This window comes from Bos mutus, chromosome 2 (genome assembly GCF_027580195.1).
Source record: "Bos mutus isolate GX-2022 chromosome 2, NWIPB_WYAK_1.1, whole genome shotgun sequence".
Taxonomy (NCBI): Eukaryota; Metazoa; Chordata; class Mammalia; order Artiodactyla; family Bovidae; genus Bos; species Bos mutus.
In genome coordinates, this window is record NC_091618.1 from 37,595,653 (window position 1) to 37,614,845 (window position 19,193).

Below are 19,193 nucleotides of genomic sequence, written 5' to 3' on the forward strand. Positions count from 1 at the left end.
AACTTCCCAGATTTCTAGAGGTATTCTTTTTTAAAGGAAATAATACAATAACTGTTCCCTAAGGGTCCACACAAAACAGATTCACAAATTAAGAGAAAGAACACTATAATGATTTTTTTAAAAATCTAAATTTATCAAAAATGTATGGTCCTTGAATAATTCCGGTATTAACCACAGATGTATGCAGACACCAGTCAGTTCAGTCCAGTCACTCAGTCATGTCCAACTCTTTGCAAACCCATGAATTGCAGCACACCAGGCCTCCCTGTCCATCACCAACTCCCGGAGTTCACCCAAACTAATGTCCATCGAGTTGGTGATGCCATCCAGCCATTTCATCCTCTGTTGTCCCCTTTTCCTCCTGCCCCCAATCCCTCCCACCATCAAGGTCTTTTTCAATGTCAGCTCTTAACATGAGGTGGCCAAAGTATTGGAGCTTCAGCTTCAGCATCAGTCCTTCCAAAGAATACCCAGGACTGATCTCCTTTGACTAATTGGATCTCCTTGCAGTCCAAGGGACTCTCAAGAGTCTTCTCCAACACCACAGTTCAAAAGCATCAATTCTTCGGTGCTCAGCTTTCTTCACAGTCCAACTCTCACATCCATACATGACCACAGGAAAAACCATAGCCTTGACTAGACGGACCTTTGTTGGCAAAGTAATATCTCTGCTTTTGAATATGCCATCTAGGTTGGTCATAACTTTCCTTCCAAGGAGTAAGCGTCTTTTAATTTCATGGCTGCAATCACCATCTGCAGTGATTTTGGAGCTCCAAAAAATAAAGTCTGACACTGTTTCCCCTGTTTCCCATCTATTTCCCATGAAGTGATGGAACCGGATGCCATGATCTTTGTTTTCTGAATGTTGAGCTTTAAAGCCAACTTTTTCACTCTCCTCTTTCACTTTCATCAAGAGGTTTTTTAGTTCCTCTTCACTTTCTGCCATAAGGGTGGTGTCATCTGCATATCTGAGGTTATTGATATTTCTCCCGGCAATCTTGATTCCAGCTTGTGTTTCTTCCAGCCCAGCGTTTCTCATGATGTTCTCTACATATAAGTTTAAAAAGCAGGGTGACAATATACAGCCTTGACGTACACCTTTTGCAATTGGAACCAGTCTGTTGTTCCATGTCCAGTTCTAACTGTTGCTTCCTGACCTGCATATAGGTTTCTCAAGAGGCAGGTCAGGTGGTCTGGTATTCCCATCTCCTTCAGAATTTTCCACAGTTTATTGTGATCCACACAGTCAAAGGCTTTGGCATAGTCAATAAAGCAGAAATAGATGTTCTTCTGGAACTCTCTTGATTTTTCAATGATCCAGCCAATATTGGCAATTTGATCTCTGGTTCCTCTGCCTTTTCTAAAACCAGCTTGAACATCTGGAAGTTCACGGTTCACGTATTGCTGATGCCTGGCTTGGAGAATTGTAAGCATTACTTTACTAGCATGTGAGATGAGTGCAATTGTGCAGTAGTTTGAGCACTCTTTGGCATTGCCTTTCTTTGGGATTGGAATGAAAACTGACCTTTTCCAGTCCTGTGGCCATTGCTGAGTTTTCCAAATTTGCTGACATATTGAGTGCAGCACTTTCACAGCATCTTTCACGGTTTGAAATAGCTCAAATGGAATTCCATCACCCCTACTAGCTTTGTTCCTAGTGATGCTTCCTAAGGCCCACTTGACTTCACATTCCAGGATGTCTGGCTCTAGGTGAGTGATCACACCATTGTGATTATCTGGGTCGTGAAGATCTTTTTTGCACAGTTCTTCCGTGTATTCTTGCCAGTTCTTCTTAATATCTTCTGCTTCTGTTAGGTCCATACTATTTCTGTCCTTTATCAAGCCCATCTTTGCATGAAATGTTCCCTTGGTATCTCTAATTTTCTTGAAGACATCTCTAGTCTTTCTCATTCTGTTGTTTTCCTCTATTTCTTTGCACTGATCACTGAGGAAGGCTTTCTTATCTCTCCTTGCTGTTCTTTGGAACTCTGCATTCAGATGCTTATATCTTTCCTTTTCTCCTTTGCTTTTCGCTTCTCTTCTTTTCACAGCTATTTGTAAGGCCTCCCCAGACAGGCATTTTGCTTTTTTGCATGTCTTTTCCATGGGGATGGTCTTGATCCTTGTCTCCTGTACAATGTCACGAACCTCCGTCCATAGTTCATCAGGCACTCTATCTATCAGATCTAGTCCTTTAAATCTATTTCTCACTGCCACTGTATAATCATAAGGAATTTGATTTAGCTCATACCTGAATGGTCTAATGGTTTTCCCTACTTTCTTCAATTTAAGTCTGAATTTGGCAATAAGGAGTTCATGATCTGAGCCACAGTCAGCTCCCAGTCTTGTTTTTGCTGACTATGTAGAGCTTCTCCATCTTTGGCTGCAAAGAATATAATCAATCTGATTTCGGTGTTGACCGTCTGGTGATGTCCATGTGTAGAGTCTTCTCTTGTGTTGTTGGAAGAGGGTGTTGCTATGACCAGTGCGTTCTCTTGTCAAAACTCTATTAGCCTTTGCCCTGCTTCATTCCGTATTCCAAGGCCAAATTTGCCTGTTACCTCAGGTGTTTCTTGACTTCCTACTTTTGCATTTCAGTCCCCTATAATGAAAAGGACATCTTTTTTGGGTGTTAGTTCTAAAAGGTCTTGTAGGTCTTCATAGAACTGTTCAACTTCAGCTTCTTCAGCGTTACTGGTTGGGGCATAGACTTGGATTGCTGTGATATTGAATGGTCCGCCTTGGAACAGAAATCATCCTGTCATTTTTGAGATTGCATCCAAGTACTGCATTTCAAACTCTTTTGTTTGATGGCTATTCCATTTCTTCTAAGGGATTCCTGCCCACAGGAGTATATATAATGATCATCTGAGTTAAATTCACCCCTTCCAGTCCATTTTAGTCCACTGATTCCTAGAATGTCAATGTTCACTCTTGCCATCTCCTTTTGACTACTTCCAATTTGCCTTGATTAATGGACCTAATACTCCAGGTTCCTATGCAATATTGCTCTTTACAGCATCAGACCTTGCTTCTATCACCAGTCACATGCACAGCTGGGTATTGTTTTTGCTTTGGCTCCATTCCTTCATTCTTTCTGGAGTTATTCCTCCACTGATCTCCAGTAGCATATTGGGCATCTACCGAACTGGGGAGTTCCTCTTTCAGTATCCTATCATTTTTCCTTTTCATACTGTTCATGGGGTTCTCAAGGCAAGAATACTGAAGCGGTTTACCATTCCCTTCTCCAGTGGACCACATTCTGTCAGACCTCTCCACCATGACCCGCCCGTCTTGGGTGGCGCCACACGGCATGGCTTAGTTTCACTGAGTTAGACAAGGCTGTGGTCTGTGTGAGCAGACACCATTGCCATATATGAAAACGTAAGCACCATTATGGGTTGAATTGTGTTTCCCCAAATTCATTTGTTGAATTCCTGAATCCCAGTACCTAAGCACATGGCTAAATTTGGAGATGTAGGCTTTTCAAGGAGATAATTAAGGTGAAATGAGGTCATGGGGTGGGTCCTAATCCAGTATGACTGGTGTTCTTATAACAAGAGAAGATTTGTTCGCAGACACTTACAGAGAGAATACCACGTTAAGACACAGGAGAAAACAACCATGTGCACGGAAGGAGAGAGGATTCAGGAGAGATCAAGCCTGCTGGAACACTGTCTTGGATTTCCAATCTCAGAACTCTGAGATGATAATTCCTGTTGTTTAAACCAACCTGTCTGATTGTACTCTGTTATGGCCACCCCAGAAGGTTATACAGTATGTCAGTGTCAATCACTTTTCTTCTGAGTCAGAATCAAGGAGAAATTCTTTGGGTTGCTTCTAAAACAAGACACATGAGTTCTATTTGATTTCTAGTCATTCCAATCTTTGGTTTTTTCTGATTAACAAAGAGAGGACTTGTCCTGCTTTGACTATATCTGAACTTTCAAAACAATTCTATACCCTTCCAAAATAATTTTGGATCCAGGCTTTACACTATATTCATAACTTAACTCCAGAGAGATTAAAGACCTAAACATAAAAGTAAAAAACTAAAAAAAAAAAAAAAGTAAAAAGCTAATAAAATAAAATGTAAGTCACCTTTGAAACTTAAGAATGGATAAAGACTTTTTGAGCATGAAGTTAATCCTGAAATTACAATGTTAAAGTTGAATTGGTTTGCCTTCATTCAAATGAAGAATTTTGATTCAATGGAGAAAATCTTAGAAAAAGTTAACAGATGAGAAGATATCTGTAACATCTAAAGCCAAAGGAATTAATAACTGGAATAAACTCTCCCTCCATCCAAAAAAACAAAACAAAAACAAAAAACAGCTGCTGTAAATCAACAAGAAAATAATACAATGCCCAAAGAAAAATGGGTAAAATATGCAGGTAGGTAAATCTTAGGGAAAGGTCAGATTGTCTAACAAGTATACAAAGAACTCAACACTATTAGCAATAAAAATCCTGAAAGTTTAACAATCAATGAGATTCCACATTGCCCATTGGAATTGCAAAAACAGAATACTAGATAATATCAAGTCTTGGAGAGGACATGGGAATGTCAGAAGCTATTAGATACTGTTGGAGGGAATATAAACTTGTCCATTAGTTCTGAAGAGCAATCTAACAGTACTGGGAAAATTAAGTATGAAGACATCCTATGATCTAGAAATCCATTTACGGTACCTATCTCAGAAAAAAATCACAACCAGATCCTTTTAAGCACAAGTGCTTGGATATTCCTGGCTGTATTATTTGTGATACGGAAGTTAGAATCAATGCTTATCCTTGAGGGAAAGGATAAGTAAGATGAGTTGGAGACATGTCATAAAAAACCTGTATGCAGGTCAGGAAGCAACAGTTAGAACTGGGCATGGAACAACAGACTGGTTTCAAATAGGGAAAGGAGTACGTCAAGGCTGTATATTGTCACCCTGCTTGTTTAACTTATATGCAGAGAACATCATGAGAAACGCTGGGCTGGAAGAAACACAAGCTGGAATCAAGATTCCCAGGAGAAATATCAATAACCTGAGATATGCAGATGACACCACCCTTATGGCAGACAGTGAAGAGGAACTAAAAAGCCTCTTGATGAAAGTGAAAGAGGAGAGTGAAAAAGTTGGCTTTAAAGCTCAACATTCAGAAAACAAAGATCATGGCATCCAGTCTCATCACTTCATGGCAAATAGATGGGGAAACAGGGGAAACAGGGGAAACAGTGGAAACAGTGGTTGACTTTATTTTGGGGGGCTCCAAAATCACTGCAGATGGCGATTGCAGTCATGAAATTAATAGATGCTTACTCCTTGGAAGGAAAGTTATGACCAACCTAGACAGCATATTCAGAAGCAGAGACATTACTTTGCCAACAAAGGTCCGTCTAGTCAAGGCTATGGTTTTTCCACTGGTCACGTATGGATGTGCGAGTTGGACTGTGAAGAAAGCTGAGCGCCAAAGAATTGATGCTTTTGAACTGTGGTGTTGGAGAAGAATCTTGAGAGTCCCTTGGACTGCAAGGAGATCCAACCAGTCCATTCTGAAGGAGATCAGTCCTGGGTGTTCTTTGGAAGGACTGATGCTGAAGCTGAAACTCCAATACTTTGGCCACTTCATGCGAAGAGTTGAGTCATTGGTAAAGACTCTGATGCTGGGAGGGATTGGGGGCAGGAGGAGAAGGGGACGACAGAGGATGAGATGGCTGGATGGCATCACCGACTCAATGGACGTGAGTCTGAGTGAACTCCAGGAGTTGGTGATGGACAGGGAGGCCTGGCGTGCTGCAGTTCATGGGGTCGCAAAGAGTCGGACAGGATTAAATGACTGAACTGAACTGATACAGGTATCTAAAACAACCAAGTATACATAGAGCAACATGAATAGATATAAAACACAAGTTGTTATTTATAGCACTACCCCACTTATTAAAAATGCATACGTACACAACCCCTGACATATTTTCCAAATATTATCTAAAGTAAATATAATGTTGTGATTGCCTCCTGAAGGAGAAAAATGAGTGAGAAAAGGAAATTAAGGGAAAAATTGAAATAGAATATCATCTTTCATGAGTTTCAGTGGTTTACAACCAGGGTCAATTTTGTACTTCTCTTTCCCCAGGGATACTTGGCATTTGGCAAAGTCTGAAAACATTGTTAGTATCACTACTCAGTGACAAGGTACTACTGTCGTCTAATGGGCAGGGGACAGGGATGCTGCTAAGTACACTACAGTGAACAGGATAGCTTCCACAACAAAGAGTCATCCCTTCCAAAATGTCAATAATGTGAGCATGAGGGCCCCTACACTGTCTCACATTATCTACTCCTTTCTTTGGTTGAGAGGCTACCTTTCAAGCTGACTAAAATGTTTCTTTCTTCTTTCCCACCTTCCTCTTCTACTTTCTCTCCCTGCATCCTCCTTCCACTCTTCTTTCATTTCTGCTCAAGCACAATTTACTGTTCTTTGATGCCTTCCTTCTTCTCAGCAGCTAAGTTGTGTCTGACTCTCTTGCAACCCCATGCACTGGGGCTCACGAGGCTCCTCTGTCCATGGGATTTCCCAGGCAAGAATACTGGTGGGTTGCCATTTCCTTCTCCAGGGGACTCTTCCCGACCCAGAGATAGATTCCTAGTCTTCTGCATTGGCAGGTGGATTCTTTACCACTGAGCCACCTGGGAAGCCCGACTCCTCTAGTAGTCATGAGTACACATAAATATCACTCTGATTTTAATCTCTCAAAGACTGTGAATAGGATAAACTGGTAGTGAGCCTTAAATAATTAAAGAAAAACAACTGAAAATGGCTCTCATTCCATTTCTTTCCTCTTACAAGTTGCTCCTCCACATACTCATCTATTATAATAAGAGGAGTTCCAATTTAAGATTCACTGAGGGCTTCTACTAAATTTTCATGAATTTGATGAAGGAGCTAACAAGTATCCTAGTAGGGCAGTGGTTCAAAAGAACAAACTGAGCCAGAGCAAGGGCAGGAGGAGACTTCGGGATGACAGCCACAGAGGAACAAGCTTAGGCCAAGGTGGGGGTGGGCTGGGGATTGAGCTTCCACAAGAGGTTTGGGGCTAGGGACCTTCACTGAAACATAAAGAAGGAAAGAGAAGAGAAAATGACTATTTTTGATCATTGAACTGAAATTCAAAATTCTCTGAGCAACAGAATGGACCTAATGTGTACCAGGTGTGATTTAAATGAAAGCAAAATTTTTCAAATACTAGAGACTGTTAAACATTGAAATTGAATGTTATGAATTGAATGTTACGTCTTGCTCTATCGGACACTGTTATCTTTTTAAAGGGCTTGGATATACAGTATTATGGTCTAATTTAAACTAAAGGAGCAGATTAAAGTTCTTAAGAGTTGTGATTTGTGCTTTCATGTTATTTTCCTTTAAGTTTCAGCAGCTGCCATGTGATCCCTGGCCATTGGCCACTCACATTGACTGAGTGCCTTTGAGGTTAAATTATCATAAATTATCTCCAAAGATCTTTGTCACTAAGAGTGATGACGGTGTTTTATTACATTTTTTGTTTGTTTAAGAAAAAAAAAAAAAAAGCTTGGCAAATCTCTGGAGAGACATAATCCTCCTCAATTTTATTCAGTCCTTCAGTCCTAGCAGTAGGACTATGAATGTGTTCAGAACTCAGTTTTCTTCTCTAAATTAAAAAAAAAAAAAAAAGAATTCTTACGAATCATCTGGACTTGAATTAGCTTACTTGATTTTTTTTTTAATTTAAAGGAGAATAAGGGTAGGAAACATTGCCCACAGTTGCACATTACTCTAAGATATGTTCCCTCTCCAGCTCTCCGGGAATTAAATCACCTGCCCCACCCTTTAGAAACAACACTTCTGTCTCTTTAACAAACTGAAAATGAGACAGGGGCGGGCCTCCGGATTGGCGAAGGCTCTGATTGGTCCAGCTGGCAGGAAGTGGGCAGTGAAAGCGTCGCTTCAGTTTTTGTCCGGAGGCGGCGGGGTGAGTGGCCAGAGACCGTACAGGGCTTTGGGACCGTGCACGAGCAGTTGCTTGAAATCCCAAGAGTGCGAACGTGGGGTGCAAAACGGAACCCCTTCGTCGCGGTGGGTTGGGAGCCCTGGCAGCCCTTTTGCGGAGGTGCCACACCCTGACGGCTGGGCCGCCGGGGGCCAGGGGTCCACTCGAACCGCCAGGACCGCGCAGTGGCCGAGGGACTGGAAGGAAGGTGTTCCCCGGGCGCTGGCCTCCGCCTTCGCAACGCGGCCTTGGCCCGTATCTCAACGTAGATTCTCTTTTTCCCCTGTTCTGCAGGCTCGTTTCTGGCATCATGGCGCAAAGGGCCTTCCCGAATCCTTATGCTGATTATAACAAATCCCTGGCCGAAGGCTACTTTGATTCTGCTGGGAGGGTGAGTTTGGGAAATATCTGCCTCCATCCCTACCTCCAAACCCCAGTGTTTGGAAAGAAGTTCGATTTTGCCTGAAAGAAAGGGATGACCATCCCTTTTTTAAAAATACATAATTTCAGTATAAACATATAAAATACTTTAAATATATAAAGTACCTATTAAAATAGTTTGAGCTCTAACATGTTGAACTTATATAAGAAGTTGTTGATAATATTTGTAATAGAAATTGATCATTGAAATAACTTCAGTCATTGATATTTAAATTATAAAAATTGGCAGCTCTGCAATTTACTGTGTGATCTTGCCTTTTTTTTTTTTTTTTTTTTTGGTTTGTTTTTTAAGAGAGGTGAGAAATCCTGCTGGCTTTTCACATGCGCAGTGTTACTGTTTTATGATTGAACTGGAGTACGGGCAGGATGAGGACGAGAGTAAACCAGAATGCAATGAAGACATCTTTAAACTGCAGCTGCTAAGAGAGGTTTGGGACAGAGGCCTGAAATCTTTGTCCCATTTCCACTCAACCCCACAACTGGAAAATAAATAAATAAATGAATACATGAAAGTGGTCAGCTAAACTGATGGGCACCTCACAAGTCACTGTAAGGTTACAAAGAGAACCTGGGTTTGAGATTCCAGAGGCCTGTGTTTTCTCATGCCTGTGAACATAATTGTTAAGAGAATATACACCTACTCGAGAAATCTTAAGTGTTAAGTGGGAAGAGTGATCTCTTTAAATGTGCACACATTTTCAGATTTTACCAGCTAATTTCTTCTAGGCTCATCAGCCATACAAAAAGCATTTTGCTTGTGATTGAAGGGCCTTAGAGATTCCATATCTGCCAAGTGAACTTTCAGTAATTCTGTTGATTCTTTCCTTAAAAAACTTAGCATTGTAGTTTAACTTGAATAGTGCAAGTAGGAGGAATGAAAGAGATGGCAGAGAGTTGTAAGATAGAGGGCTGCCTAAGTGTATATGGAGCTGGAATCAATATTCTTTTAAGACCAGAATTAACTGCTGAAACAAAGCTTCTAATCATTACCTTGAAGCCAGATGGCTTCCTTTTGGCTTTTTGGACCTGTGTTCTGACTAGCTCTGCAGATCTTGAAGCTGAACCATTTGTCTTGTCTTGTCTTGTCTTTTTGGAGGAAGATCTGAAGCTTCATGTTTCTTGGCAAAGAGAACAGTTGAATATACATCCTAATGACAGAACCCTTCAATGGAACGTAGCTCGCTGTTTAGGATGTTTATAAAGTAAATGCTAATTACAAATTTAAGTCTGTATCTAAGGGAGAAAAAAAACAATACTCATAAATTTGAACTCTGGCCCCAAAATAATAGTGTAATTTATTGCCTGTCACATGGTTTTTGGACAGTCCTCCTCCCACTTCTAAAATTGTTTAATGTTGAACACTAAGGAACAGACCCTAGAGATCTGTCCTCCTTAACTTGTTAATGCAAATATTTCAATAAGAAACTGCTCTGTTTTCTGGCATCTATTGAAAAAGGGCTTTTAGAAACTCTTCATATTATTGCTAGATTTGAATAATTTTTTGGTCTGCCACAAGCAATCAATATTCTTAGGCAGGTCGCTTTTATTAAATGCAATTATGTGCCAAATAGAAGGTAATGTCCGTTCTTGAGGCTGAGGCATTCTCATTATTCTTTGTCGCTTACAGTAAGGTCAGGCAAGATGATAAATTATCCATGATCTACGAACAGAATATGACATGTTCTTATGTAGATGCACACTTCTATCTAGTTAAGATTTATAGGCCTTTTATATTAATACTGAAGTATATTTTATCTTACTAAATGTATTTTTAAGGCTTGTTAAAATCTTAACATCTTGGCAGACATTGTTAAATGATGCGAATGTGTCCGTCGAACAATGTGGTTTCTTCCTCAGAGTGTGAAATAAGGGATCATAGTGATGCTTTAGAATAAATAACCCAGATATGGTTGATCATCTGATTTGCCTTATTAGATGATTTGCCTTAAGTTATCAGTAAAATTTAATGTCTTTTATTACCAGTAATAATTCTGATACTGCCTTTCCTACATTTTTTTTCCTACTGCCTTCCTACATTTTTTAAAAATGCCCTTTTTTAAAAAAATGAGGTTATGATGCCTGCAGGTCATTGTTACATATGTTTTTACCATCCTTATGTGATGAAATGTTTGTACCTTTGTAATGTTCCCCAACATTATTTCACCATTTTACTGCTTGGTGAAATCCAAATCTGAGAATCAGAGCAGATTACTAAAAATAGAGGTATATATTAAACTGACCTTTTAAGACGCTTCATGATTCAATGTATCCAGAACTTTCTAAATGTTTTCCAGTTATTAGAACAAATAACATAACTTTTTGGTAACCCTCACCATTTGCCCTTCACCTATGGTCCTTTATATGGATATCACCAACTCCACACCCCAGTCTTAGTGTGTTTTCAGTCTATAGCCAAAATATTTTTATAGACCATTGGATTGCTTAAAATAGTAAAAATGTCAGCATTTGAATCCCTGAAGGCAAAGGGTATGAGACCCACGGTCTCATTTGGTCCTCAGTGCACCTTTGACATTGGTAGTCAGGTGTTATTATCCTGACTTACAAGGCAGCTGAAGCATAAAGAAGTTACAGGTTGAGCGTGGTCACTCAGCTAATAGCAGACAAGGATGTGGCCTGGCTCATTCACTGAGCGATATTTGTGAGGCCCGTAGCCTGCCAGGCACTGTGCTGGGCGTGGGTTTTTGTGTCTTGATCCAGTGCTCTTTCCACTCTGCTGAAGGCTCCTAATATCTGTGAATTTATTTAGCTTTTCTTATGCTACTTCTACAGTTTTTTTTTTAATGTTTATACATTTTTTTCTAAATGGATTTTTTTATAAATAATTATCATTTTTTAAACAACAGAAGCAATTAGTATTTCTTTAGGGAATTAACATTGCATCTGAATACTGAAAATCCAGTTGCTTGAAAACAGCAAATATCTTCTGTTTTATGCTTAAGTTTAATAAAATGGTTTTTATTATAAAAAGAAATATTGATATAAGTAATAGATGATTCCTAGTGAATGGAAATTACTGTGATCCTGTTTATCACTGGCAGTCTAATATTGGATTAAAATTTTTATGTAAAACATTTAAGTTACATCAAAAATATTTCCTCACTTGAGTAAGAAAATACAGTAGACCTTTTACATTTTGTTAATTCATCCTTGTTGTTTAAGAATAAAGTAATTGTCCCGTTCTCTCAGGCAAAAAAACTGCAGCTTGAAAGGAAATGAAGCACCCTCCTATTTCTAACAGCCTATAGTCTAGGACACCAAATGGCATATATTTTTTGATACTTGTTTTCCCTTTACTATCTACAGCTGACTCCTGAGTTTTCACAACGCTTGAACAATAAGATTCGAGAGCTTCTTCAGCAAATGGAGAGAGGCCTGAAGTCAGCAGACCCTCGGGATAGCACTGTTTACACTGGCTGGGCAGGTATGAAGTGCTGACTGGGCGCTGGCACAAGCATAGGAGAGGAGAGCTGCCTGGCTTAATCGTACACCCTTAAGTGCTTCCTGCATCTGCTGGTTGAGAATTAAGGAGTAATTGCTTCTGGGGAGAATGCTGTGCTCTCAGCCTAACCTGGTATCTTCTGGATCTTTAATGGTGTCCAGAATTTAGAGCAGAGTAAGCATATTCCTAGAATTCATGCCTGACACAAATTTGGATGGCTTTCGTACTTGGGTGAAAAATTGATGTTCAGTGTTACATAGTTAATTCAGAAACGGAATTTCACTGAGAAGAGTTGGGAAGATTCCCAAAATGCAGTGCATGAAACAGAATTTACCCATGGAAACTAAAACATGTCCAAAATTGTCATTTTTTTTTTTTTTTAAGTTACCATGGAACAGGTGTCTATACAGGAACTCAGGGTAGAGTATAGATTCCATGAACTCATCCTCCAATATAGTCATTGCTCATTGATGTACATTCACTGTTTTGCTGGTCATTGAGAGGTTGAGAAAGTTTGGGAGGAAACTGTACATAGATGTCAAAGAAGTGAGAAAGAGGGAAACCAAAGAAGCAAAGTTGAACTGCAGCTAGCTTACAAATGCAGAGAGCGGAAAGACAGCTTTCTGGTCTTGAAGGAAACACAGCTTGGAGACTTAGTGTTTCCCAGTTATTCTGAAAAGAGGATAAGGAGGAATAGGTTTTTAGCTTAAGGAATTTGGATTTGATTTTAAGGCAATGGTGCTTATCATAAAAATGCAGGTTCTTAGGCCTCACAGCAAGATTCTGCTTCAGTAGTCTTGAGCAGGACCCAGGAATCTGCAGTTTACAAGCCTCCGTGGTCCTGATGCAGATGGTGATGGTCTTTCTCAGAGCATACTTTGAGAGCTTTTCTAGGAGAGGAATTTACTGTTAATAATAGCAGTCTCTTAGTAATCCTCTGTTATGGCAAGTGATTCTGTTCCTTCTCCTGAGTATGGGAAGACAGAGAAAATCAGTAAAATTTTAATCTCTCAGGGACATTTAAAGTCAGTATTTTATAAAATAAAAGGAGCGGTCTAGATAGTGTTATTATTAGTTTTTCAGTTATGTCGACTCTTTGAGACCCCATAGACTATGGCCTGCCAGGCTTCTCTGTCCATAGGATTTTCCAGGCAAAAATACTGGAGGGATTGCCATTCCCTTCTCCAGAGGATCTTCCCGAACCAGAGGTTGAACCTGGGTCTCCTGCATCGCAGGCAGATTCTTTACTATCTGAGCTACATGTTGGACCCTCCCTTTTATAGTATAGTGTTATAATTTTTGTGGATTTAGAAGCTTAACACAAATGTTAAGATGAGAATAAAATGAAAGTATTTTGTTTCAAGAGAGACATTATAGCAACAGCTGTCATTTATCGAGTAGCTATACTGTGTTCCAGGAGTGTAGTCATTGGTAAATGAATCTTATTGATTAGTATTACTCTTCTTTATTTAAAATTATGAAGATTTGAACAGAACAGGACAACTGAAGACAGACGGTTGGATTTCATTCCATAACTGATTGTTAAAAGAATGACATAAATCTGTAACTCACCTCCTTCAGGTGAGCTTATATTATTATATATCATAAGGTACCTTGCTTTAGGAGTAAAAGAAGTGGTGATTGATTTCAAGTTTGAATTGATCGTTTGACAACATAAGGAAAATCTTTACTATTGGCAGAGCTGGTTGAGAATCAAAGGAAATTAAAATTTCCTTGGAAATAGAAAAAAGAAAAAATTACTCCAAAGTAGAATGCAAGTTTGTTTAAAATTTTTCTGGCAATATGGAGTTTTTGGCATCATTTTCTTTGAATTGCCTGTGTCTTTCAACTCTTCTATCCTTCAGTATCTGATATTCATTGCTGTCTCCTGAAAGCAGGGGCAAATCGGTATAGTAAGCAGGTAAGGATTGCTTCAGTCGCTGGTTATTTTATGATACAGCATTGGGTTTTCTAGATAAATTTGATAATGGCTTTCAAGGCAAGGTTCCTAATGCCTCCTGATCAAGCACTGTTATAAAGCCATTGTTCCCACATAGAATGGATTGTCTCCTCCAGTGTTTTCCTAAGTAAAATGCTTTCCTATGCAAATGTTCCATCTGAATAACATAAAATTTGTTGGGAGAGAAACTAAAGCTGATTCAACCACAGACTATCATAATATCATATTATGTCTTATCAAGTATCATCTATTCATAGTTGCAATTTTATTAGCAAAAATACATTCATGACCATCTTAACACAATAAAAACACTTTGTGTTCTGTCTCAAAGCAGTGTTTGCATAATAATGGGTGGCTTTGTATGCTACTTTTGTGCCTCATTATCTTTCAAAAAGTAACTCTTTTGAGGAAAAGAGGATTATGTATTTTTAACCTTGTTCACCAAATTTAGGGTCATATTTCTATAAACATTATTATTTGCTCTTGTTATTAATTTTTCCAAAATAACATTCCTTTGGGAAACACTAATTATAGAAATTTTTTAAAACTTTATTTCCTTCTTCAGCATTCACATCTATTAAATATTTATTATCACATACAGTGAAACTCTTCTCATATAATATGTAGTTTATTTGAGAAACTATGATTGAAACATGATTGTTACAATTAGAACCTTAAATTTCTATCTTATTTTGTTAAGTTTCATTCCCCAGTAGAAATACGGTCTGCTTTCTGTGCTAATTTGGATAGGATTGTTTTTGGAATAGGATTGGGTTCAGTTTCATATACCCAAAATAATCAAAATTACAGTGGCTCAAACACCATAACATTTTTTTTCCTCTGATGTAAAAGAAGAGTCATCGCTTTGCTGAGAAAGGTCTGTGTAGTCAAAGCTATGGTTTTTCCAGTAGTCAAGTGTGGATGTGAGAGTTGCATCATAAAGAAAGCTGAGTGCCAAAGAATTGATGCTTTTGAGCTGTGGTGCTGGAGAAGACTCCTGAGAGTCCCTTGGACAGCAAGTAGATCAAACCAATCAATCCTAAAGGAAATCAACCCTGAATATTCATTGAAAGGACTGATGCTGAAACTCCAATACTTTGGCCACCTGATGCGAAGAGCCAACTCATTGGAAAAGACCCTGATTCTGGGAAAGATGGAGGGCAAGAGGAGAAGAGGGAAGTAAAGGTTGAAATGGTTAGATAGCATCACCAACTCAATGGACATGAGTTTGAGCAAACTCAGGAAGATAGTGAAGGACAGGGAAGCCTGGCATGCTGCAGTCTATGAGGTAGCAAAGAGTCAGACATGACTTAGCAACTGAACAAAACAAAAAAGATGTAAAAGAAAGCCAGAGGGAGGTGGTCCAGAGCTATGGTGCTGGCCTCAGGATGTCAGAAGGAACCCAGGCTTATTTCTTTCTCTCCATCATCCCTCAGCCAGTCCTCTGGCATGGCCCTTTTTTGGATTTCAGAGAGTCAGACACCACTTAGCGACTCAGCAATAGCTACAACATTCCTCAGCACTAGCTTCTCTCCTTTGACCAAATAGCAACTGAATATCCAGCCATTATATCGACTTTTCAAGGCTGCAGGGAGGAAAAAGGCAAAGAAAAAATGCATTTCTTTCCTTTAAAATAAGACTTCCAGGAAGTCCTAGTCAGCATTTCAATTCTACGTTCTTTGCATTGGGTAGAACTTAGTCACATGGTCATACCCTTAACAAGGAAGGATGGTGAATGTAGTCTAAGCTGGGGTCTGTTACTGAAGGAAAGAGGAGCGTGGATTTGGGGTAAGACCTAGCAATCTCTCCTATAAGTTCTGTACAACATGAAAAAGGATCCTTTTTTGTTCCTATGTTTGCACAAGGCATGTAGACAGTAAGCCACAATTTTTCTATCTGCAAAAGGCTCTCTAACCTGGCTGACTAATTTGGGAGAATTTTTATAAGGATAAATTTATCATTAACATGAGTTTGAGTAAGCTCCGAGGGTTGGCAATGGACGGGGAAGCCTGGCATGCTGCAGTCCATGGAGTCACGAAGAGTCCGACTGTTTCTCAGACTGAACTTCTGAACTGAACTGATAAATGTTTGAAATATGCTAAGCAATATTTTGCCTACTCTGTATTTCTAGGGAGATTAATATTTGGATTTTGATTGAAAATTTCTTACTCACAAATTTCTTACTCATTTACTCACAAATTAAGTTCCTTAATTTCTGTAAGTAATAGTCTTTTTATAAAGCCTGCAATAGAAAGGAAGTATTCTAGAAATGCCAAATCATAAATCATTTTTCTAGAGCCAAGTGTAGCTTAAACTTAGAAATGGGGCTCCAGCAGGCTCTAAACACTGTGAAACATTAGTGGTTTCTCAGCCTGAGTAAATAGCTCTCTGCCTCTCCTTTCCGCTTCCTCTCAAAGTCTCACTGGCTTGTCACAGGGTTATGAAGTCCTTAATTTGTTTGTAACATTTATCAATCCACAGTACACCCTGTAGTCATGTATCTGTGTTTCTGGTTCTTGACTCCAAAGAAAACCACAGGGCTAGGCTGCCCAGCTTCATGGTACTTCATTCATGCTGTGCCTAGATGTGTCTCAGTTGTTCAGCTTGATCTTGAAAGAGTTTCACTCAAGAGAAAAAGCACCCATATGTTTTTAATGTTACATATGAACTTAAAACTGAAAAACGGGATTCGCATCAGGTTTTAATTTTCCAACAAAAACTGAGACTAATAGTGATAGAGTGCTTTTCTGCTAGAGTACCTCTGTGTGCTGTGTGCGCCTTAGAAAGCAGGTACTGCTTTACTGGTAAGGGGGGAATACAAGTTTAGATTGACGCTCAAAAGAAGCAATCATTGCTTTAGAAAGTACTTAACATACACTTTACAAACTCTTTTACAGCTACAATTATCTTGGCTTTTATTTTTAAATAAAAGCAGAGGATATAATATGGTGATGCGAGTGATTAACATAAACTTTTAATAGGATTCAGATATCATCTCTGAAGCTTTTATTTATCCCTGTGGGTTGTCATAGTGCAGTTTTACAAGCTGTATTCTTTGGCGTTTATCTTTTTTTATACACCGCAGAGAGAGAATATGCTTTGATCCTTAAGTAGAAAAGAAAGAATAATTTTAAAATCCCATAACTATCTCTTATTGGCAAATGAAGCAATTTTTACCACAAATCCCTCTGGTCTCTTTTTTGCTTATTCAGGAATGAAGTGTTATGAATAATCAATTTTTTCAGTCAGTAATTGAGAGTTAACACATTATTACTATACATTAATGTTCAAAAAACAATTCAATACTTTAATAATAAAATACATTGATTGAATGAATTTTGGCTTCTAAAGGAATGAGGATCATCAGTATGTAATTTCATGATTATTTGACTGTGGAAAGATAAGAGGAAAAATTAAAATTTGATTCTTGTTAATAAAATGCTAATAGGATTTACATTTGAATGACAGGAGCTGGTATGTGTGTGCACGTATGCCAGTCACTGATGTTATATGCCAGTCTCCACACTAGTGCTTTGCATTAAATAACGCGTCTACATCTCAAAACAACTCCATGGCATGCATACTATTCATACCCTGATTTTGCAGATGAGAAAACTGAATCAAAGGGAGGCTGAGTACCTTGTTCAAGGTTACACAGCTAGTTAGTGACAAAGATAGAGCCCTGCTCTTTAGTCCCTGAGAGTGTGTGTGTGTGTGTATGTGTGTGGGTGTGTGTGGTGGTGGGAGGCAGGGCGAAGGTTGGAGTTTACTCTCCACTCCTACATTTGGGTTTACTCCATACATTTGATAGGTAAAAAAGTGAAGAAGACCAACACATAAGCTAGGAAATGAAGTAATGTGAACCATACCAACTTTTTAGAAATGGCTAATGACTAGTCAGTTATAAGTGTTTTAGAAAAAATCAGAATAAGCCCTGCAAAAACATGACAGGAATTTGGAAAGATTGAGGGAATCATGGCTTGTTAGAAAGGCAAGAATAACTACTATTAAAATGTCTATAGGAAAAAGTTATTTGAGACTGGACATAGAGTAAAAACCCTAGAAAGATTTATGGGCATTTGCAGCTAGAAAAGTGTAATCTTCGGCTTTGTTCCTTAGAGCGTTCTTCCCCTTTCTAATCCTAAATTAATATATTCAGAGCATGGCTTCAGGATAGAAAATTTACTGGGCCAAAACAGAAGCTTTTCCTTATAATTGCTTGTATTTGAAAAGGCTTGTTGAGGATCCTCTTGTGTAAAACATTACCCATAGTCTGAAAGCAATCAGTAGCTCTTGGAACTGTTAATAAGTGATATTTGAAATGAACAGCCTCAGTTCTTTTCACTGAAATCCTCCTCTGTAAAATCGAATACACTGAAGTATACTGCATCATGATATTGATGTATGACAAACACCAGCAGTAAGCACTGAGTTGTTCATTTTTAGCTTTATTCCTTACCCAATAGAGTTTTAAGAGTTCTTTGCTATACACTCCCAGCTTGGGAGGCAAGGGAAGCCATTTAGATCTTTAGGTGCCCTGTCAAGAACCTTTCAGTGTGCCCATGCACACAGCAGATAGTGTAGAAAAATAGCAGGCATGGAAACCCCTTAAGATCAAATCTGAAGTCCAGCTATTAAGTGATGGTAGGTGATGCCCCTGCCAGGGACTGAACCCATGCCCCCTGCAGTGGAATCATGGGATCCTAACCACTGGACCGCCAGGAAATTCCTATACTAGTAAATATACTTAATCACAAATTGAGATTGTTTTCAAAGGTTATTTTTCAGAGATAACTCCAGATCAAAGACCCAGCAAGGGTTAATCTATTTCTGTCCAGTAGCTTGTTTTTTGAACTATCCTGAAGCACTAACAGAAGACAAGGTATCAATAACTTTTAAGTAAATTATGGGTAAATGAGTTAACTTAAAAAAAATTCATCTAATAACTTGCTCGCATTTTTAAAATGAATAGGGACTTCCTTGACAGTGGGCTTCCCATGTGTCTCAGTAGTGAAGAATCTGCCTGCCACTGCAAGAGGTGCAGGAGACACGGGTTCAGTCCCTGGGTCAGGAAGAAGGAAATGGCAACCCACTCCAGTATTCTTGCTTGGGAAATCCCATGGACAGGGGAACCTGGTGGGCTACAGTCTAGGGTCCCAAAGAGTCATACAGGACTGAGCAAGCACGCACATGGGTGATGTCCAGGAATCTATGGGGACTCACCAGAGGACATGACTCCCCCTGCCATCTGGGTTTTGCTCCAAGTAGATTTGTTCTAGGAGGGAGAAGATTGTAAAGTGCTTTATAAAGTGGAA

At 39.1% G+C, this 19,193-nt stretch overlaps 1 protein-coding gene across 2 annotated transcripts in view; it reads left to right on the top strand.

Annotated features, from left to right (window-relative positions):
* Positions 1–7,959: 7,959 nt before the first annotated feature.
* The window catches only part of LANCL1 (LanC like glutathione S-transferase 1), a 49,425-nt gene continuing 38,191 nt past the window's right edge, over positions 7,960–19,193 (top strand). Inside the window, exons 1-3 of one of the 2 annotated variants that reach the window (XM_070387198.1) lie at positions 7,960–7,999; positions 8,312–8,408; positions 11,783–11,900. In XM_070387198.1, the coding sequence (XP_070243299.1) occupies positions 8,328–8,408; positions 11,783–11,900 (199 nt within the window). In that variant the 5' untranslated portion in view covers positions 7,960–7,999; positions 8,312–8,327. Of the gene's footprint in view, positions 8,104–8,311; positions 8,409–11,782; positions 11,901–19,193 lie in introns of both variants that reach the window. The other variant, XM_070387193.1, reaches the window with a different exon arrangement.